At 37.9% G+C, this 23,630-nt stretch overlaps 1 protein-coding gene across 11 annotated transcripts in view; it reads left to right on the top strand.

Moving 5' to 3' along the window:
* cux1a (cut-like homeobox 1a) overlaps nucleotides 1-23,630 on the top strand; it is a 117,313-nt gene that overhangs the window by 59,927 nt on the left and 33,756 nt on the right. For all 11 annotated transcript variants that reach the window (XM_084400353.1, XM_084400351.1, XM_084400355.1 and 8 more), the window contains exons 4-9: nucleotides 3,422-3,500; nucleotides 7,387-7,524; nucleotides 9,759-9,921; nucleotides 11,481-11,548; nucleotides 11,631-11,697; nucleotides 23,094-23,142. In XM_084400353.1, coding sequence (XP_084256479.1) covers nucleotides 7,440-7,524; nucleotides 9,759-9,921; nucleotides 11,481-11,548; nucleotides 11,631-11,697; nucleotides 23,094-23,142 — 432 coding nt within the window. In that variant the 5' untranslated portion in view covers nucleotides 3,422-3,500; nucleotides 7,387-7,439. The remainder of the gene's footprint in view (nucleotides 1-3,421; nucleotides 3,501-7,386; nucleotides 7,525-9,758; nucleotides 9,922-11,480; nucleotides 11,549-11,630; nucleotides 11,698-23,093; nucleotides 23,143-23,630) is intronic.

The following is a 23,630-nucleotide window of genomic DNA, read 5'->3' on the forward strand; positions in this document are numbered from 1 at the left end:
ATTATAAATGTCTTTACTGTCACTATTGGTCAGTTTATTGCATCCTTTCTGAATAAACTTGACTTTTGTTAACATCTTTTGCGTGTCAACTAATCCAGGTCTTCCCTATATGTGGCCATTTGTAGGCGTTTATTTGAAGGGTATAATGTCTGAGGCTGTTTGCATGACTTTGTGTTTAAGTCCTGCAGCATGATGATGCCAGATGCCCTGGCCGTCAGATTTAGCTGGTAGCAGAGTAAGAGAAGAGCAGATAATCTACGCTGAGCTGCGACGGTATCCGCAAAGTCACGCATGCCACTTCTGCCTGCTTCTAGGCAGCCTTACAGTCTCTTAACCTCATGTCTGGTTCAGAGCTCTGAGAGTTTAAAAATTGACATTGGTTCCTGCTGGATTTCAGGGGTAGACGTGGACCCGTGCCGAGTAAGAGAGAGAGAAACAGAGACAAGTTTAATTGCTCCATCTGCAAGAGGGCTGCAGAACTTGGCCCTGCCTGGGCCGATCCAGATGTTTTCCGGCAAGAAACATCTGAAAATGTTTAATTTCTTTCCCATAGGAGTGAAAAGTCTGTTACATGTTGGATATTTACAGTGGCAACTGCCCTGTTCCATCCATCAAGGCCAGCCGTCTCAGGGCTGCAGATTTACAGCTTTTATTTGATGTTCCGCTGCTGGAAGACCAAACACACAACACTTGTGAACATGTAAACAGCACAGGAGTTCAACGTTTTCTTAATGGATAAAAGCAATACTGTTGATTCAGACCAGATTGTTTTTGGGTGTGGGGTATACTGCCGTTTTGGTGAGGTTCAGAAAGACTTGCAGGCTTTTGAAGAACCTTGGAGGATCTGATGCTGCGTCCACGTCATAGCGAAATTACCATAATTACCTGTCTTGTAAAAACTGCTTGCGTTTTAGTCAAACTTTTAATTACAACTTGGAATTCTTCTGAATTTGATGAACACTCTTACATGACCATTGTGACATAATGTAAAAAGAACCATGAATTTGAAGAACTATTTCAAGTTCTGAGTCCAAGAATGGTGAAAAACCCTTTCAGGTTGGCTTGGTTATTTTTAATTTGTATTAGAATTTTAGTATTCTAGTTTCAGACTTTTAGTATTATTACTATTATTATTGATATGTTAACTAGTGAAGGTTTTAAGTTTTTTTTTAATACACCTCATCCATTTTAGTTAAATCAAAGATGATTTTTAATTTTTGTTTCATCACCAATCACTGAGTTCTAGAATCTTAAGAAACCGCTTTGGAGTTCTGAAATACTGAAAAACCCAGCTCTGTGTTCTGGAATTTTCCAGGACTTTGCTCCAGCTGTTGGAATGTAGAACTCGGGTTAAGCTAGGTGAAGATTTGGTTCAGTTTTTAGCAGCTCCTAAATTACTGTATACAGGCCGTACTGATTTGGGTCCTTGTTTCCTGTCAGGTTTGACCCAGTTTGCTAGATTTGGCCCAGTTGGGCCTGGCTGCATGCTGGTTCTACAGCAGGCTGTCATCCGTACGCTGTCATCATCAGAGTTGCACGGTGGGAAAGTGCTGCCATGGCATTTTGTAATTTCTATAAGCGGTTCACCACACCCTACTGAAGACAATCACTGTGTCGATCCAAGATGTTTCTCCTGCCTTTGGTTGTCACATTTTTAAGACACTGATAAATGTAGTTCTCAGCGACTTGAGAAATGTTGCATTTGGTGGAAAGACGCTAGTAGCCAGATGCAGTATTGGTTCCAACTCAAAAGCTGTCCAAAAAGGTTGGCAACCTAATTATGTTGCCTTCTAAGATACGTCATTTATATAGTCAAGCATTGTATGCATTGTGGAGAAAGCAGTCCCAGAATGCATTGCTACAAGCTCCAAAATAAACCCAAGATTGCAGAAAATGTTGGTGAGAGACATTTTTATAAACTTGTTTTATTCAGGACCGAAAAGTAGGGTGTTAAATGTAAATCCAATCACCTTGTTAACATCAAATGTATAGAAATCAATTGCAAAATAACGTTTATGTTGACAAGATGGTATCAACAGGGTATTTTTGGTCAAACCACAACAGAAGGCAGTTGGATGATGTATTATAATCTGGCCAGAGTCACCACAGCTGTGTGTGTATTCAGATTAAGAGAGATCAGTGTCTTTATTAGAGCTGTATAAACTGAAGAGCCTATATTACTACCTTACCGCTCTCGCTCTCTTTCCCTGTTGTGTGTTATGGCACTGGGTTTGTTCCAGCTGTCATACATCGCCACTGAAGGGTCAATAAGGTCAACTGTCCCAGCAAGACCCTGGAAGACAGAGGCTTACTGCTTAGTGCAATGATTAATTTTTAATTCTATAGCTATTGACAATGGTATTCTCATACTGCGATAGTGCCTGTAAATATGTATCTGGATTAGTATCCAGTATACCGGTACTAAAGATGTACCAATAAATATTTCTTATAATGCACTTTATCACTCTACTGTAATTTATAATTTAATTTATTTTAAATTAAAATATTATTTTGAAATGTTAATATATATTATTTTTTATTAAATTATTATTATTATTTTTTCCAATAATTAACTTCAGGATTTATTTATTTATTATTATTATTAGTAGTAAGGGGGAGTTTAACAAAAGTAAAATAATTTTTCACAATGCTGATTATTTTGCGCATTATCAAGTGAAGATTAAGTAGAAATATGTTTGTAAAATTATTACAAATATGTTTGTTAAATCTGCATTGCCTTCTATTGACATCTGTTATGACCGTGATCATGCATCCTCGGGCAAATTGAACATTAGATTGTGTTAGGGGTGGTACCTCAGTGACTGTGGCCACCATTCTGAAAATCATCTATCTTCAGGAAATGATGAAGGCCTCTTCTTGCAGTGGGAGCCGTAACCCAGATACAGTATGTAATTTGCCCATACGTACGTGTCTGCTGCGCTCTATATTAAGGCCAAAAGTTCTTCTCATTATCAGAGTCCCTCATTACCTGTTTCTGTCATCTCATGCTCACAGGGATTTGGATTTATACCTGATAATTACCTTCTATATAAAGCGAACCAGAAACGGCCCGAGCGTATACACCTGAAGCGTGCCCCCAAAATGCCTCGACCCAGCACTTGGAAAAATATCGCATGTGTCAAAAAAATGAATGATTTACCGTGTGTGAATGAAAAGGGTCACGGTTATGTACACTTAGCTATTTTATTTAGGTCGAATAGATGGTAAGTGATGCACGTAATGTGCGCATGTGAGTTCAAAATCTCTTTTTCTAGGCTGTTTTCCATATGGCCATCTTTAATGGACTCGTCATTGCTGCTAATGTATGCAAATTTCAACCTGGTTGCTAATGCAATTACCAAGCCTGCAGTTCCAAGCGCTACCCGATTCAGTTGTTTTTTTTTCCCCCTCATTGTTTCAGATCGACGCCTTGAGTAAAAGAAGTAAAGAATCAGAGGCTGCTTTCCTCAGCGTGTACAAGAGATTAATCGATGTCCCAGGTATGTCTCAGCTCGCTCTGTGCTGGCTGCTCTCACACAGACACACACACACACACACACAAATGCACTCACACACACTGCTGTAGTGTTTCACTGAGGCGCGAATACTGTAAACACATCAGTCATATTTATGAGACCTCCGTCTCTAGTGTCTAAAACACACATGCGCGCGCGGGCCGTCTTAATGACTTCCACGGCTTTGGAGACCTGCTCCGTTCCGAACCCCACTCACACGGAGAAACTTGGATTCTAATAAAATCCGCATTCATTGCCCCACAAACACCTTTTAATCTTCTGAATTGGCTTTCTAACGGTGAGATAATGGCCCCCTGATCCTCAGTTTTTATATGGTAATGTTCTGTTGCGCTGATCTTTAATAAGTTAATGGTGCCACAAAGGTTCATGTGACATCTCGAAGCGTCTTTAGCTCGGCTGCTCAATAGAGTTTTGCTTTAGACTGAAAAAAGTTCACCAAGTATCAAGCCCCGCTTAGGTAAAAGTGCGACCATTGAGTGTATCGAAAAATCCGGCTTCTGGTTGAACTGAACTTGAGGATTAGTTTGGGAAACCTTCAGACACCCTAACAGTTACACACACACACACACACACACACACACACACACACACACACACACACACACACACATACACATACACATACATCTAGCTGTTTAGCCCCGCCCACATCTGTTGAGTGACAAGGAGGCAGACAGACAGACAGTGCCGCCTGGGCCTGTTGGAGCAGGTAGGACTGTCTGCCTGCACAACTACTTAGTACATCCCTAAATTACCACAATGCTGCAGTCTGGAGATCCCGGGCCAACTCAGCGGCGTGTCTGTGTGTTTGGAAGTGTGTGCATGTGTATTTGACTACCTTTATATGTGTGTGTAATGTGTTTTTGAGAGTATACTGTATGTGTGTGTGTGTGTGTTGCAGGATGTTGGAGTGGGAGGTCTAGTCTGGGAATGTCTGTTTCTATCTGTGAAATCTGGAGCTTGTCCAGTCCTGTCTATTTGTCTGCGAATGTGATCACAGCTTGACAAATTATCTTGTGATAGTTACACCAGTACACTGTGTAGGCCTGCATGTGTGTGAGCATTGTGGTGTGTGTTAACGGGAATGTTTGGAAGTGTTTCAGGTACCTTTATGTATGCAACATTTAGCTTACCTCACAAGACTTATATATATATATATATATATGGTTCATTATTTAAAGCTAATTTGCATCTATTTCTTATTTATTAATTTATTAGGTAACATCCATAATTGTTCATACTTATACATATATACACACATTATTTATATAATAACAGAGACAGAACTCAACTGTAAAGATTTTAATGTTTTAATAATGAACAATTGTGGATGTTACCTAATACTACCACTTTCTCTTCTATTCTATTCTATCATTTAAAAAAAATAAAAAAAAATAACATGTACTGTGTTAGATTAAGCACATCATCAAGCACATCAAGCACAAGGGTCATAGCACTTGCATATTGTTGTCCTACTGTTAGTTTAACTGCTTCTATTGTTCTCATTTGTAAGTCGCTTTGGATAAAAGCGTCTGCTAAATGAATAAATGTAAATGTAATGTAAATGTACGATTTTCTTTTTTTACTTTGCTCAGTCAGGCAAGTTTTGCCCTGCAAATAGTTTCCAACACTAGCCAACAAAAACATTCCCCCCCCTACATTTTTATGAATTAATTTAGAATTTTACTTCAAACTTATTTACATTTTTTATGTGTTGTTGCTTTTAACTAAAACTATTAAAATCGTTTTCATTAATTTAAATCAAGTAAATATATCTTAAATGAAAATAGAAATGGAAAGCTAAATAGAAAAAAATTAAATAATAATAATAAAAATGCCAAAAGCACATAAGAAAATTGCTAAAACCTAAACTAAACTTAGAATGAAAATATAAAATAAAATATACTTTATTTATTTTATTTGCGTTCACACTGAGTTTGAATATTTAGTATAAGAGTGACAAATGAATTTCCTGAAAAATACTGTATACTGTGATGGTTGTTTACTAACAAATGACAGGAAATAGTACATCCATGTTTCCCATGCCAAAATGCCATTATGATTGTCACCAAGTCAGCCATTGTGAATTCAGGAGTGACTCCTGTATTCTGTTCACACTGTAACAATTATTTTGTTGGTTTTTGCTTTTAGAGACTGAATGCGTGTCATAGATGCTACACCTCTACTAAAGTAAATTTTAAAACTAAATCTAAACATTCCCACTTGTTTTAGGTTCTTTGGTGAGGCCGTCCAACACAGTACTTCAGTTTAGCTTTAGACTGCAACCTAACCGAACGGATTGTGCTTGTGGTGTTGTGTTGTACAGCAAATGACACGCATCCAAATTGATGTGCCTGTGTAAATCAGATTTGAATTGGCTGGTCATTTCGGTCACATGACAGTCACGTTCAGAATTGAGCGACACGCGTGGTCGCCCATCAAGCTGAGTCGAACTGAAATGGCAGTTGCCACGGCTACAAAAGGGAACACACCATGACAGCATATCATTCAGACTTCCTCTTGCAGTTTTTAGATATGACACACTCTCACACACCACACATGCACATCACACATAACACACCCCATCAGCGTTTCCTGTACCTTCAGATGAGAACGAGGGCGAGGGATGTGTGCCGAAAACCACAATCTCGACTGTAGCTTCACGTAGAACTTGTACAGGAATGACGTGTTTTATTTCAGACTCGTGTCTGTCAGCTTTTCGTTCTCCGATTTTACTCTCACACTCGCTCTCTCTCACACTCTCATGTTCCGCAGGGGCTAATAAAATAGTTTGATTACATAATTAACTTGGCTGTCTCATTAAGGAAAATCAACGGGAACAGGGCCATAATTAGTCATATAGCAATTAGCATTTGAGGGGGACAGACAGTGATGAAAAAGCGCGTGTGTGTGTCAGAATGTCTTAGTCCTTCAGTGCGGAGAGGCTGGCCCCGGTCCCACACCACCGCTGCGCTCGACCCCGCTTTCACTTAACATCGCCTTCCATTTATGAAAGCAACAAATTAACACCCTGCCAAATATGAATTACTATAACTTCTTTTACAACCTGCTAATCTGAAATTCCAGCAGCTGGTGGTGTATTTTGGTCGCTTTTTCTGACATCAATTATGAACTATGATGGTTATCGGGATTTGATCGAAAGGACTAATTTGTCAGCCTAATTGTTGTCTTTTTTAAATACAAGATACATTTTTTTATTACTTCTATTTTTGTAGATCATTAAAAAAATAAAATAAAATAATTTTGTTTACTGTGGTGGTTCCACTGATTTTAGATTATTCATTGTTTTTCAGTTTTAACATTTAAGGGACAAGTATAATTGATTTAAAATATGATTAATGTTTTCTCAATTTAAAAAAAATCAGGTTAAGTTGTTTTTTGTGAACATCGAATAAATATTGTGTAAATATAATTACTGTTGTTGTTAGTGTCATGTTCCAGTGTCCAGTGGTACGTGTCCAGAAAACACGGTACACGGTACTTGCATGGTCACTGTCCAAAATCGGTGATAACACCATGTGTCTTTTTGGTGCTTTTTTGTTATTGTTATTTAACAGAGCAGAATTTAAACCGAGGCGCTGGAGCGCAGTGTGGATTTATTGGCGTGTTTTGGCTTGGTTTGTTTTTCTAGTTAACATTTTTAGCTGCGGTTGGCAATCCGCAAAAATGCAAAAACACTTTTAGGTATTTAATGAAGCTACACACTGCGCATAGACAAACCAACACTGATCTCTATACACAGCTCTCACTGACTGAATCAAACCTTTGACCTGCTCTGAACGCGGTGCACACGATATTCTAAACTGTAGTGTGTGTGGATGTGTTTCAGATCCTGTTTCGGCTTTGGAGGCAACTCAGCAACTCCAGGTGACTGGTCGGAAGATGCACGACTTAGAGACAGAAAACCAGAGGCTCAAAGATACACTACAAGAGTACGAACGTGAAATTGCAGAGGTTAAAAACCAAGGTAACCAGCCCAGTATTCAGTGCTGCTTGAAATTATGGCCAATAAAAATAAAAATAATTCACAAAAGTATGTAGAACTTTCTCCGCATATAAAAGAAATGAGTAACACTTTAGTTTAGGGTCTAATTCTCACTATTAACTAGATGCTTATTAGCATGCATATTATTAGGATATTGGCTGTTTTAATGTTGTTTTAAGCACATATTAATGCTTTATTCAGCATGGCCATATTCTACATTCTACCCTTGATCCTACCCAATACCTAAACTTAACAACTACCTCACTAACTGCTAATAAGCAGTAATTAGGAGTTTGAGGCAAAAGTCGTAGTTAGTTAATAGTGAGAGTTGGACCCTAAACTAAAGTGGGACCAAGAAAGGTTACCAAATGTAACTAGTATGATGTAACCATGGCAAAAAAAAAAAAAAAAAATCATATATATTAGTTATCGGGTGGACGGGGGAAAATAAATAAAACTTTTTTTTCATTTTTTTATATTACTATATATTTCACACACACACACACACACACACACACACACACACACACACACACACACACACACACACACACACACACACACACACACACACATATATATTTATTAACCATTTGTTCATAGTCTACTTTTCCCAATCCAATCCTTATGGATAACATCAAGTTTTATTAAATCACTACATTACTTTCTGTAATATTGTTCCACTCAAAATTGTCACGACATGGAAGTTAAATGCTCTTTGTAAGCATTCTCATTTTGTAATACAGGGTTTTTCTGTATCTAGTCAAGTTGGCAGACGGAATAAGTGTACCCACATAGACGGGGCCCTATTTTTGTTCGAATGAGCTGTAGTCATCTGAGCTCTATTTCTGTCCCTCTGCTGTTTCAGCCAGACATGTTTCCTGGTTTTTTCTTTTTTTAACGTAAACAACGGGGAAAGATCACTCCCTCACGGTCTGTGGAATTCCCCTAATCGATGCATTCCAATAACTGCAGTATTTCATTTGTCCTGCGCCAGCCGTAGGAACCACCACGTGCGACCCCTCTCACGCAGACACGCGTATACGCGTACACACGTGTGTATTCTACACACTGATCTTTCTCAGGTCAGTGATCCTCCAGTCTCCCAGTGTTTAAAGTCCAGTTTAGCATTTAAGGGTCTAAAAGGGCTCTTGTGGGACTGCTGCTCATTGATTATGTGTCAGCGCTGAAGTGCTGGAGTTTAAATCACCGCAGATGGCTGTGCAGGAGACGGAGAGGAAAAAGCTCTCTATCAGGGATATTGTGTGTGTGTGTGGGCATGCAAACACACACATTTTTCTATCATGGTGGGGACTTTCCCTTGACTTCTGTTTTTTAGTTTTTTTTATACTGAGCTAATGAAATTTTCTATCCTCTTTCCCTACACCTAATCATAAATACAAGCCTCTCGGAAACAGTTTAACATTTTCTTTAAATGAACCTTTCACCCTAAAATAAAAATTGTCATTATTTACTTTATTTTATCCTCGTGCCATTTCAAACTTGTATGTCTGTCTTTCTTCTGTTGAACGCAAAGCAAGCAATTTCAAAGAATGTGCTGGTCACTCTTTTCAGTGCAATTACAATTAATTGGGTTTTGAGCTTCCAGGCTTCAAAAATGATGCAGAGGCACCATAGAAGTATGATAAGAGTGGTTCATATGATTCGTGGTGGATTTACAGTCTTCTGAAGTCATACTGTAGCTTTGGGTGAGAAACAGACTGAAATATAAGACATTATTCACTGATAATCTTCCCTCCAGTGGGCTGTTACAGTACCTTGAAAACTGTTCAGACTGGATCATTGAGTCTGATTTTCAGTGAGAAATTACTTAAATTTCGGTTTGTTTTCACACAAAGCTGTCAAACGGCTTCAGAAGACTTGGATTATAGTCGTATGAACTACTTTTATGATAGTTTTATGGTGCTTTTGTGTCCTTTTGAAGCTTCAGTCCCCATTCATTGTAATTGTCACAGTCTTCATTGCTCCTTTTGTCTTCCATGAAAGAAAAAGTTTCAAGATTTTTCATTTTGGGTGAATTGTTCCTTAAAGATATTATTTAATATGTTTATTAGGCGGTTTTCCTCGTGGCTGATTTCAGGTTTTACTGTCCTTGGGGGACATTTGGCCCCCATAATGTTGGCAAAAACTAAACCAAACACATCCATAGGCCTCCACTGTCTGTCTTTTTAATGCCCTCTCTTTCTCTCTTACAGAAGTCACTATTAAAGCACTTAAAGAGAAGCTGGAGCAGTATGAGCGTTCTCTACAGGACAAAAACACAGAGGAAGCTCTCGATCAAAACCAGGACCGATCAGAAAGAGAACAGAGGGAAAGCAGAGGGGAAAACCTTCCTAACAACTATGCAGACCAGGAGAGGTTAGCCTGACCATTGCACAAATCCAATACTACATTAATCATAATGTTTATGTTATGAATTCATAGGCTGTGTTTCAAAACCAAGTAACCAAGTGAGCTGTCTGCCTAGACAGCAATTTTGAGCATCATAGGTGCGTTGGAATGATGTGCTGAGAAACTGAATCAGCAAAGAAATCATAACAAGATTATGAATGCAGAGCTAGAAAAACAACATTTTCAGCTTTTTTAGGCATCATAGTTTCAACACTAAATTTAGATCACATTTTTGTGAATCATAGGTGCCTTTGTAACTAAATCCTGAATTCAAGGCAACATTTTCCGCCATGATAGTTGCGCTGAATGTGTCTGGATCAAAACTAAAACCATTAAAAAAAAACTTTTTGTTTCTTAAAATAAAATAAATGAAAATTGTAAAAAAAAAAAAAAAAAAAAACTTTTTTCAACCTCAGCTGGGTGCCAAGGCAACATTTCTCATAACTAGATGTAGAACTAAAACTGAAATGTAAAAAAAAAAAAAAAAAAAGACCAGATTAAAACTTGAACTAAAATTTAAATAAAATAAAAATAAATAAAAACTAATATTTTGAACTAATTCAAAATATTAATAAAAACTTGAATAGTATCTCAGTGATGCCAAAATAACATTAATCTGGATAGGCAGCTCACTAGGTAGCTCACTTTGAAAATATAGCTATACGTCTGCATCGGAAATATTAAGTCATTAAAGGGTTAGTTCACCCAAAAATGAAAATTCTGTCAGTAATTAATCACCCTCATGTCGTTCCAAACCCGTAAGAGCTTCGCTCATCTTCAGAACACAAATTAAGATATTTTTGATGATATCCGAGAGCTGTCTGAACCATCCACAGACTGCAACGTGATTACCACGGTCAAGCTCCAGAAAGGCAGTAAAGACATCGTTAAAATAGTCCATGTGACTACAGTGGTTCAACCTTAATGTTATGAAGCAATGAGAATACTTTTTGAGTGCAAAAACAAACAAAAATAACAACTTAATTCAATAATCTATTCTCCTCCATGCCAGTCTGCTACGCGATTCACGTAAGCACCATCACGCACATGTGATCATGTGATCGTGCTTTGTGAATAGCCCAACAAAGTGGCAGGAAAGAGAGGACAATTTGTTGAATAAAGTCGTTATTTTTGGGGGGTTTTGCGCACAAAAAGTATTCTCATCACTTGCTAAACTTAAGGTTGAGCCACTGTAGTCACTTGGACTATTTTAACGATGTCTTTACTAACTTTTCTGGGCTGGCAAATGCAATTACCTAGTAGCCTATGAAGGAGTGAGCCAGCTCTCAGATTTCATCAAAAATATCTTAATTTGTGTTCCGAAGATGAACGAAAGTCTTATGGGGTTGGAAGAACATGAGGGTGAGTAATTGCTGCCAGAATCTTCATTTTTGGGTGAACTAACCCTTTAAACGTTAAAAACGTTTGTATTGTACCGTAGCGTTAATGTTACTGCTGTCTTTACATTACCGTAATATATGTTTGGAAACAGTTGTTTTAATTGTTCTCTGTATGTCTCTATGCAGTCAGCCACAGCAGAGCCAGGACAGCAGGACAGAAGACTTGGACATGAAAACGCAGTCCTTACAAACAGGTTTGCTAATGCATTCACCGTCAGGTTATGTACTTAAAATTTTAAGCCTGTTTTACTGACATTTGTTTCATTTGTTGCACAGCACTTGAAGCAACTCAGGCAGAACTCCACGAACTGAAGACAAAATACGATGAAGAATCCACAGCAAAGTGAGTAACCATTTCTTTTATTCTGACGGGACGTTGCAGGAGACAGTTTGGATTAGCGCTGAAATGGCTCGTATTTCCCCTTCTGTATTTCCTCGACTGTCTGCTAGGCGTGCTACATCTTTGTCTCACCTTTGCACACACATTTACCCACATTTGCGTGTCCATACAGACACAGACAAACACACACACACCTTTGATCCACACCAAAACAGCTTATAATCCTACTGCAGACAGGTTTGATTATGGGGGAAAACACAGTGTGGTGAAATCACACCTTCATTCATGGACAAGTTTTGATATTCAATAGTCCTCACATCCCGCCCATGCTGCCTTCATGGCTACACGAGACTGAATAATGGATGACACAATCCTCATAACTCGCACGGATGCTCTGAGTGATTCTCTGAGTATCCAATAATGACGGGATTCGTACCATCGACTGACATTTTGTAGGCGGTGAATCAGTGTGTGCATACTTGCTCAAATGCGCCTTTTGTTTGCACATTGTGTCTGTTCGCCTTGATCTGGGTCATGCGTGTGTGTTTGTGTGCGTCTGGATGTGTGCGTTCCTCCGCTTGCTCTCCCTGTCATGTGGTCGGGGTTAGGTGGCAATTTCCTTGTCTCGCTGTCACTGAGGAATGCATCCTGTTGCAGAGTACACTCGCTGCGGGCTGTTTCGGCGCTGCTCGGTGCGCTGGGAGTGGCGTAATTACACTACCTGTGATCAAACCAAACCCTGCCATGCCAGACCCCCAGCACTGCAACTTTGAAGTAAAAAAAGACACTTTTTTTTAGCTCAGAAATCCACCGTGGTGAGCTGCCACCGAACCGGAAGGTCACGGCAAGGTTCATTTGAGAATTGCAGATGCAAATCTAACAATAAATCTCACTCTCTTGTGCACAAACGTTTGAATATGACTGTGTACATGCAAACAAGAAAATGCATTGTGACGTTCAGTAACATTGGCCTGTTTCCAATCCGCCTGGTCTCTCCCGGGGACTCTTTCAGAGACTGTGGCAGGTAAAACGTTTCCACTCCATTAGATTTCTTACCTGCTTCTCATCCTGATGCTCCAGCTTTCATTTATTAGCTTTTGCTTTGGTGCTTTCTTTTGGTTTCTGAATTAAGACTGATTATTCACAATATATTGGAAATGATTTTGCTGTTGATATAAAATTAAACTACACATTGTTGATATCACAATTTATTGTGAATGAGAGGGTAAATATAAAAGATATCGTGTCTTTTTTACGCAAATAGCAAATATAGTGCTACACCGTGTCCTAACCAGCTGTTTCCATGATGTGACAGTATATCGTTAAAATATTTAAAAGACATTTAAATATTTGATGTCAAATTTTGTTGAGCTAGATTTTGAACCCAATGAAGAAACCAAGCAATCGATACGATAAAGTCCTCGTTGTGACGTGGTTTGTTGTATTCATTTCTGATCCATAATTATATATATTTATATTATTATTTTATATATATATAAAGCATATATATATAGCATTTTATGTGTTGTTATATATAGGTGTTGTTCAGTTATTGAACTTTTTTGTGCCATTTTATATATAATAAATAGTTAAATATTGCTTTTATGGCTTTGTTGGTCGAAAATCATTGAATGCATCTTTTGTTTATTTAATAAACAAAACATTATCTTTATTATTAATAATTTTAAGTAGATTACTGACTTACTGTATGTTGCCAAACAGATTTGAAATGACCCTTTTTAACCATTTCAGATGGTTATAAAGCTAATATAAATATAAAGCTACATATGAAATTTTATCAAAGGACTAAACATTTTAGGTATTTTGCTACTAGTAAGTGGCAGTGGTTTTGGTCTATGTACAGTGCTATGCATAAGTTTAGACACCCATACTAAAGTTGACTAAAAAGAGGAATAAAAAATCATCTTTTGGAAACTGAACTTAATGCCTTAATTTAAAAAATTAGGAAAAATCCAACCTTTAAGGACACCAATTTTCTTTGTGAATGAATAATGCATCGTAAATAAATAAATGTTCTTCCTTAAAATACAGGGTGCATAAGTTTGGACACCGCTATGTTAAATTCCCATAGAGGCAGGCAGATTTTTATTTTTAAAGGCCAGTTACTTCATGGATCCAGGATACTATGCATCCTGATAAAGTTCCCTTGGCCTTTGGAATTAAAATAGCCCCACATCATCACATAGCCTTCACCATACCTAGAGATTGGCATGGTTTTATTTCAGTTAGCCTAATAGCTAGTTTGATTTGCATTGAGAGATGATCTTATGGAAAGTACTCCATGCCAATCTCTAGGTATGGTGAAGGCTATGTGATGATGTGGGGCTATTTTAATTCCAAAGGCCAAGGGAACTTTATCAGGATGCATAGTATCCTAAAAAATAAATTAAAAAAAATACTTAAAAATAAAAATCTGCCTGCCTCTATGGGAATTTAACATAGGGGTGTCCAGACTTATGCACCCTGTATTTTAAGGAAGAACATTTATTTATTTACGATACATTATTCATTCACAAAGAAAATTGGTGTCCTTAAAGGTTGAATTTTTCCTAATTTTTTAAATTAAGGCATTAAGTTCAATTTCCAAAATATGATTTTTTATTCCTCTTTTCAGTCAACTTTAGCATGGGTGTCTAAACTTATGCATAGCACTGTATGCTGTGTGTGTGTGTGTGTGTGTGTATGTGTATATATATATGTATATATATGTATATATATATGTATATATATATATATATATATATATATATATATATATATATATATATATATATATATATATATATATATATATATATATATATATATATATATATATATATATATATATTTGTGCTTTATACATCCAATTTTGCCTAAGCCTGGATCCAAGGATTCATCGTTATCTTGTTGTTGTGATTGCTGACTTAATGAGGTTACGTGATTCTGTGCATGTGTCTTTGGTAGGGGATAAAGGAATCCCGCCCCCATCTAAGAGCCCTTTCCTGGCCTCAGGGTTTTACATGCTCCGTTAGCTCAGTTCATCTACAGTGACAGTAGGTGGATCTCAACGGGAAGGGTTTAGAGACGTTTGTGTGTATCGTATCGCGTAGTTAAATAAACATAAGAATGTGTCATGCTCCACAGTGCTCCAGTAATAAGCGAATGAGAAAGGAAATCCCTCGGCGGGCAGTTGTTCTGCCTTTGATGCGGGCGGTTAGCTCTGGGTGTTCAGCAGGTATGGACAGAAAATCCATAACATTGATCGATCATCCCCCATATGAACCGTGGAGATGTTTGCAGTCGCGCTTATTGAAAGACTGCATGTGTTAAACTTAATGTGGAATCAAATAGAATGGAATAACGATTTAACGTATGCTGTTGTAAAAACTTTTTTACTTTTTCAGCCTCTAAAGCGACTTTTCTTTCCTGCTGATGTTATCAAGGCAATGTGGGCGGAGAAAACTGTAATATTAATCAGTGAAATCTCAACCTGACATGTTTTTTGATGGATAGAAGAGTTGCTACTTTTTTAATCCAGTTTTCACCCTTTTAACATGCAATTTTTCTTGAACTAGTCAGTCCAGTAACATCATTCCTATTTTTGTCTCTCATATTCCTTCCTGTCGTGTCACCCTCCCCTTCCTCTTTTTCTTTTTTAGTTCATTCTGAAGGAAGGATGGTATCAGCTGCAAAGAGAGTGTGTATTTGGTGGCGTGTGTGTGTGTGTGTGTGTGTGTGTGTGTCTTGGGTTCAGGGTGAAAAGAGGAGCAGGGTTCAGTCGAGCGTAATAATGGAATGCTTCAATTCGCTTCACTGTTTGTATGCGACCTCTCTCTCCCTTTTTCTCTCTCTTTTCCCCTCCCCCAACGCCCTCCCCCACTATCCCTCCCCTCCCAGACGTGTTCACGGTGGAATGTCCGCCTTTCTCACAGGCCCGCGAGGTGTCTGTCGTCCCAGCCATCTATCTTGTTCTTTCTCTCTCTCTCTCTCTTAGGGCTCTGTGTTGTGCTGAAATTTTAATCCGGTTCTTTTTCTTTTCCAGCCCAGACTCTCCTCTCATCCCTCCTCAGGACCTCCTCATTAACGTCCTGCCAGTTACAGTAACTACAGCTGGCACAGACACGGGCATCAGCCCATGCATGCCCGCGCAAACACACGCCATTGCTGACACACAAATGCTGAGATGAAAAAATGATAAACAATGTACCTTGTTCATATTTAACGTATATAGTTCGTATTTAACGTATATATCAATTTTTAACTTATTGTGTTCGCATTTTACTCCACTTATGTCGTGCCTAATACTGTCGTATTTAAAATATTTAATTTGTAACGTAGTTGTCGTGTTTAACTCATAATTTTTTTACTTAATGTCCTCAAATTATTTGGATTTAATATTGAATTCAACAATCATATTTAGCTAGACTTATTCATATACAATTTACTTTATGTTTTCGTATTTTCTCATTTAAACTAACATTTTTAAACTTAGCGTTGTCTTATTTAAGTATTTATTTTATGTATTTAACTCAACCTATTTTTATTTAACCATTTAACTAAATTGTTTAGTATTTAAAGGGTTAGTTCACCCAAAAATGAAAATTGTCCCATAATTTACTCACCCTCAAACCACCCAAGGATATTTTTTTATAAAACTATGATTGTGTTTGGCTGAAAGAAGAAAGTCTTTTTAAGTATTTAACGAAATATTTAACTCAACATTCCTATTTAACCATTTTTTTGTTATTATATTATATAATTATATAATATTATTATATAGCTATATTATATAATTATATTTGTACATTAATATATAAAATATTAATATATATTGATATTAATGCAACATTTTCACATTTAACTCCAATGTATTTGTGCTGAATGTTTTTCGTATTTGACTTAACATTTGTAGCAATTTATCATAAGCATAGTTAACACTTTCAACACAAAGTTAACACATGTTTTTGTAGTAAACAAAGTGGAAAAATACGTAATGTTTATTACCTCGGGCAGTTTTAGCAATCGCGAGGCTCAGGGTTGAGTTTGTCATGCTGTGTGGCCTGTTGTGCTTGTTCCCAGCGTGGTTAAACTCTCTCTGGTTTTCCCTGACTGAATTGGAAAGAAACAACATGCAATTAAAGTTGTTTCTCCTGCGCTGAAAGTGGCAGGTTGGGTTTTGCAGTGTGTCCTTTACGAGACAAATGGGCAGTAGATTTTAGCTTACAGAAATAGCAACCGTGTGTGAGGCCTGTGGAATTGTGTGTGTGTTTGTGCGGATGTTGGATCGCGAGTGTGCGCCTAGGTGGAGATGTGTGCATGTGTTAAAAAGAGAGAGAAATGGAGAGAGACGGAGTGAATTTCTGTTTGTGGTTTATGTGGGCTCTGCGTATGTGTGTGTGTGTGAGATGTAAACCGTGGAGAAGTGCACTGGGCCAGTGAGCTGGTGCAGTCAGTGTTCTGGCATGCAAGAGCTGTGCACACGAATTTCATCGGCTCCTGGTGACATGACAGTCCCCACGGGCTCGCTGCGACCGCAAGCACGCGTGTGCGTGTTCGCCTGTGAACACACCTTCAGATCCTTTTGTCTGTGCATCCTGTGATGTTACATGCACTGACTCGGATTAACAGCGCAGTTTGATTCCCTTCAAATCCAGGCAGAAGAGCAACGTCAGGCCTGTTCGCACCTCTCAGCCTTTTTCGTCTCTGCATCCAGCGTGTTTTGCTTGACAGGGTCTCTGCTGTGCTGTTGGTTGTGTGACATTTCAGAGGGTGGATTTTTGCTCTGTCTGATCCATTTGTCTGTACTCCCATCAGTCTGGCAGGTTTTGAATTACTGCGGGGAGCACAAAGGACCTCATCCTACCCACCTGATTTATCTGCACAGATCTACGCTCGCTGGCTGAGTGCAAAGAAAACATTTCATCTGTGTCAAGCAAGACATTTCGCCTTCCCAGAAGCTCTTACATTGTTCGCTGATATTTCCACCGTATTGTGCAGATGTATTGTACAACAATGCAGCTTTTTTCAGATAGAGCCCTGTACACTAGTATAAACTAGCATGATTAGCTAAGCTAATCTGACTATCACTATTGCTCAAACTTATAGTTATGGGGTTTTCTAAACCACAGACCTTAAGCATTAAACACTCTACTAGTACCATTTGTAATAGAAATACAAATTATACCTCAAATCATGCAGTTCTATTACTTTTTTCAGCAATAAAACGTGTGTTTTTTATCTTTAAAATATAATATTCGTAGATCAGAATATCATAGAAATTTGAGGGGTTTTTTTATTTATTTTTTTTACTTGGGCCAGTAGGTAACTACCCTTGACAACCACCCTTTTTCTTCTTTTTTTTTTTTCCAAAGATTCAAATGTTTGTGTATTATACTTGACATTTTAACTATTTGATACGTTTACAGCGTTTTTGTATGTAACTCAGTATTTTTATATTAAAGGTATAGCGGAGGATCTTTCCGAATTTTAGATAAGACCCGCCCTCTCCACTTTTTGAATAAGTTTGATTGATTCACCAGAATGATTGACAATTAGGAGGACCAATAGTATAGGTGATCCACCCGGAAGTAAAAAATCCTCCGCTATACCTTTAAGGAATGTGTCTTATGCATAGTCAACATTTTCACACTTTACTTATGGTTAAGTGTTTTCTGAGCCACAAACCTAGTATTAAACCTTAATATTAATCATTGGTAACATGTAAATAGACCTGTACCATTTGTGCTATAAACACAAATGATACCTCAAATTAAGCAACTTGTAGAGGACTATTGCTTTTCTGAAAGCCCAAACTTTGCGATTCTCATCTAGTGGTAAAAAAAAAAAATCCCATAGAAAGAGGTAGCAGACCAGTATCTATGGATCAGAATAATATGGAGATTTGGGGTTGTGATATTTTAAAACGCCTCATATTCCTTAAGAAAATGTAAAAATCTAGCTATTGGTGAGGTTGAATAACTCCATATAATGAAATCACAGATTAATCAACAACATTAGTAGTTAATTTACTCCAAAACAAAACTCTTGAAAACTCCTTTGGAGATGATTATACACCTGTGTGATTGCTGTCAAGAAAAAAAATTGGGTCGTTGATGTTTGTTGTTTTGAGAGTTAGGTGAGGAATGACACTTCTGAGAACGAGCTTTTTTTTTTTATCTCCTGGAGGTCAGACACTCAACAAGAGGAGAAAAAAAAAAAAATCAAACCCCGAGGGTTTTCTTACTACCCTAGCCTTCAAAAGGTTAAGAGAGGATGGGCGGACAAAAAATAAAAACCCAGCAGGATAAAGCCCACACTGGCTCCATAAGATAGGGGCCAAATGGAGAAAGAGAGCAAAATGGAAATCTAATGGGCTAAATCTGTGAAATGTCGTACCAGCCCAGGGGGATTTGAGCCGCAGCAGAAACAAAGACACTGGGGAGAGAGCGAGCGAGAGTGAGTTCGAGCAAGACGGGAGAGAAAGAGAGAGAGAATCGCCTGAAAGAGTTGAATTACAGCCAGAGGATGCATGTAACCTGGACCTCTCTCTCGCTAGCTTCGCCCGAGCGCCGAGTTAACCTCCCCTCTCTGACAGCCATGCTGGATGGAAAAGGTCAGAATCAAAGCAGCTGGTTCTCATAATTTATCAGGCCTGTGACGACCAAACACAATAATCAAAAGCAGTAAGTGTTTAATACGCTCTATTCATCAGCGGTAGCTCGTAGAATAACAAAAGAAGTCATGTTTATATGTTCCTGGATTACGTTCACAGTGTTATTTCTTTGGACTTTCCCACATCGTTGCGTGTTCATATGTAGATGAAATAATCCCAATAAATTATCTCGCAGATAACCTCCGGCCCCCGGTCCGAGGTGATGAAGAACATGCCGTTTTTGAAGGCTGAGCTCCGATGGGAGTTACGCATGTCTTACGCAGTTCTCGCAAAAGTTCAGTGTACAATGCTGATACACTTCCTTAGTCCACTTGAAACATCTAGAAACATTTTACAAAGTTGCAGATTTGTGAACTACATTAGTACACAGAAGTCCGCCAATCGCAACAGGTCTAATTTGCATAATATAATTCTTGAAGATACAGTAGCGAAAACAGCCTGTTTAAATATAAGGGTCAGAGAGAGGGCGTAACACTAAATTAAGATTGTTTTCAGTGCAAGAAACCTTGACTAACACAAGTGGATTCAAGGAAAAGAAATACTGCGAAAGTGTCGAATATGGCCCCTTTAAGGTCATCATTTAATGTGTTTTTACAGTGGGGCCCATAAAGGAGGGAGTGAACACGAGCTGACGAGAGCAAAAATGAGTAGAGATTAGGTTATGTAGGTTCGCAATAGTGTGTGTGTGTGTGTGTGTGTGAGCGAGAGAAAGAATGAGTGCCTCTTTACACTGTATTTAAGAGGGATTGTATTTTTTGTATCCTGTGCCATGACGAGATCATGACACTGTTAATGCATAAAATAAACCTCTGATCTGCAGTCGTTAGGTTTAAAGGAGTATTATATTCCATAATTCCCAAATCTATGCTGATCTAACATTTATTTAATGATTTATATTTAACTCTTTGGGTTTGGTAAAGCTCAGAGGAAACAAAATCTAGCTTAATATATATTTTACTGTAATTATTAAATATCTACATTATATTGAATATTTTCATTTTTAAAGTCAAAGTGAGCATATTTGACCATATTCAGTTTCTGTAAATGTTCCTGTTCTTATTGTGAACAATTCATCTGTGCACATTATTCTAAATAATAAATCACAGGTTATTTTAATAACTTTTTATGCATTGTTTTTAGCTCCATTCTGTTGTGCAACACCCATTTTTCACAATCCAATTAATTCCCTGTGGATAACCTCAAGTCCCGTCCTACCTTTTTTTTTTCTTGTTAAATATCCTGTTTCACTCAGAAATGTCACATTACAGAAATAAAATGGGTTGTGAATAGGGTTTCACATTGACGTTAGAGAGCCATCATAATTGGAGTGAATAATTATGTTTCAATAACAATTTGAAACATAGTATTTTCACAGCGCTCTTCACTTTCAGCCACAATGAAACTCCAACGCAGCATCATCCATGAGACGCCGGAGTCACGCGCTTAAAAGTGCGCACAAAGCTGAGTTAAGCTCATCTGAATCATTAAACCAAATCGCCTCTAATTAAGCTTGGCTGTTGAATTAATTTCAACTGTGCTTGACTCCTCTCAGTTTGCAGTCACATGGTCAGAAATGTCAATGGGAGAACCGTTCGAGAGGAGAGTACAGTGGGTGACAGAAATAATGCAAGTGCTTTTATCAAATTAAGAGCTCAGTATGTGGGATAACAAGTTTCACTTGATGAAAGATAATGTGTTGGTTGAATACTTTGTCTGTTTCAGATCTGGCTTCAAGCATCAGCTTTGCTGCTTCAAGTGTAAACACTTTGAGTTTGGTAGAGATAATGGTGCAAAATCAAACAGAAACTGATACATTGAGTAGTAGCCTAGCAGTTAGCACACATGCTACAACACAATATTGTGTGTGATCATTTTGAGATTGTGTAAACGTGTGAGATGTTACATATTGCGTCACAAAATTAAACAAAAATGCTTGAGTTTGGTTATGATTGTGGCAAACAATATATAAATGATTAAATGTAAATATCAAACAAAAACAGCTACAATAGGAGTACTAGCATAAAGGTGCTGTCACATTTACCATTGTTTAGCTAATTTTCGCAAGCAAAATCCAATTATTTCAGTAGGAATCCACTTGATCTGGAATTTCGCGTTAGGTGCAAGAATTCCTCTCACAGATTTCGCAACGTGTTTAAGTTGGTCATGCAGATTCACTGTGTTGACCAACAAGAAAGCTGCTTGATTTAAAGTGACTTTTGTGTGAGCTGCTCTTCGTACATTGCTAGACTATTGACAATAGACGATGGACCTTTTTTTACCCCCAAAAATTTGCAGAAAGTTTGCTAATGATACTGCACCTTAACTGTTAGCCCATGTGCTACAACACATTATGTTGTGCAAAACGCTTTGAGTTTGGTAAGAGTTGTTAAAAAATCAAGTTGTTTTTGAAGCTGTAGCCTTGCTGTTCTGTTGGCACACGTTACAACACGTTATCACGTGTGAATGCTTTGAATTTGGTTAAGATTGTGGTACAAAATCAAACAAAAACAGATTTGTTGAAGCTGTAGCCTAGCGGTTAGCACACATGCTACAACACATTATTGTTTGAGAATGATTTGAGTTTGGTTAAGATAGTGGTACAAAATCAAAACAAAAACAGATTTGTTGGAGCCGTAGCCTAGCGGTTAGCACATCTGAGCTGTAAATGTTAAGTATGCAGTGGGAAAACATCTGAAAGATAATGAAACATTTGAAGGTACATGTTGTATGCAAAAGGTTATTTATTCAGAATATACTGGCAACAAATTGTCATCAATAAAGAAAGGCACTTTTTAATGTAATTACATTTAGCAACAGGCATGCTAACCAGCCTAAACCTTAATACAGCCTTGACTATAGATTTGGATCACAGTGTTTTCAAGAAACTTGTATTTCCCAATCACTTTTGTCCCCTTTTCTCCAGTCTCATATTAATAACAGTTCATTTACCAGAAGAGTTAGCAATGGGAAGACTTTTGTAAATTTTCCAGACAGAAGGATCAATGTTTGAAAGCTGTTTTTGAGTGACAAAACTACACTCATTTGAGATGAATGTTTAATGGGTACATAAAGTACTGTTAACCTTTATTGAAAGCAGTTGTGTTTACACACCTAAGCCATGCCATTTGCTGGGCTGAGCCGCGCGCTAGCAGAATTGAGAATATTATATCAGATTAGTGTGCATTAAAAGGAGTCTGAGGCCTATATTAGTGTAATCCCTCTGTTTTAACCTGGGCTTGTCCATGTGGCTGAGCCGTGAACCCACTGCTGGGCTACACAGCTCACAGTCCAGCGGATTACTGTGAAATCGAGAGGGCTTAATGGCCCTGCGTGCGCGCTGTAGTGTGTATGTGTGTGTTTGTCAGTGTGCATACGGGTGAGTGTGCAAGTGTTCACATGCATGACGGGGTTATGGAAGTCCAACTGAAATGGCTGATCTTAATACAAAAACACACACATATCCAGATGTTTTCATGATGAATGCCCTCACCAACACATCTAGCTGCTCATAATTGCATACGCACACACGCAAGCGGCTCAGAAGTGAGGCAAGATGCTGATTACCCATTTTATGTTGATGTGAGGTCGTCTGTTCCACCTGGTCCATTCTTTACATGACCCATTTTATTGCATTGCGATATGTTGCATCACTGTTTTACTGCAACAAATCTGCGCTACCATTTCCCTCCTGCCTGCGTAAGTAATGTGCGCTTTCATTTTTCAGGGCCAATGAGATTGAAGCGGTGATGACAGATTTGGAAAGAGCCAATCAGGTAAAGGCCATATTCCTCATGGAAAAGTGACTCGTATTTCTATTGTATGCAAATCTAAAACACAGTAACAGCTTGTTTAGGTTTTTTATTAATACCTCCAGTCTAATGGACTGTACAGAAGTTGCCGTGCTAGTTTGCAAATTTATTTTATTAGCACACAACTTTATTGGAGTCACATATATCCAAGTTCTACATATCCTAATTCCCTCCATCTGCTTTCCTTTTGGAAGAAATCCATCATTCCCTTCACTTTTTTGAGCTGTGAGCCCCAAAGGCTAAATCTAAATGAATATCAGATCTTTTATGTGATGCAATATAAAGAATCTCTTGCCTTTTTTATGGTTTTTTTTTTTTTTGCATTTCTAGGGATTCTGTTTTATCATAAGTCTATTATTTTTCTGACCTTATATGTTTGGGAAAGAAGATCTGTAGGAATGTTTTATTTTGTATTATTATGTAATATTATTAATTGATTTCGTCTAGACTTA

Source organism: Rutilus rutilus, assembly GCF_951802725.1.
Source record: "Rutilus rutilus genome assembly, chromosome: 25".
NCBI classification, from domain to species: domain Eukaryota; kingdom Metazoa; phylum Chordata; class Actinopteri; order Cypriniformes; family Leuciscidae; genus Rutilus; species Rutilus rutilus.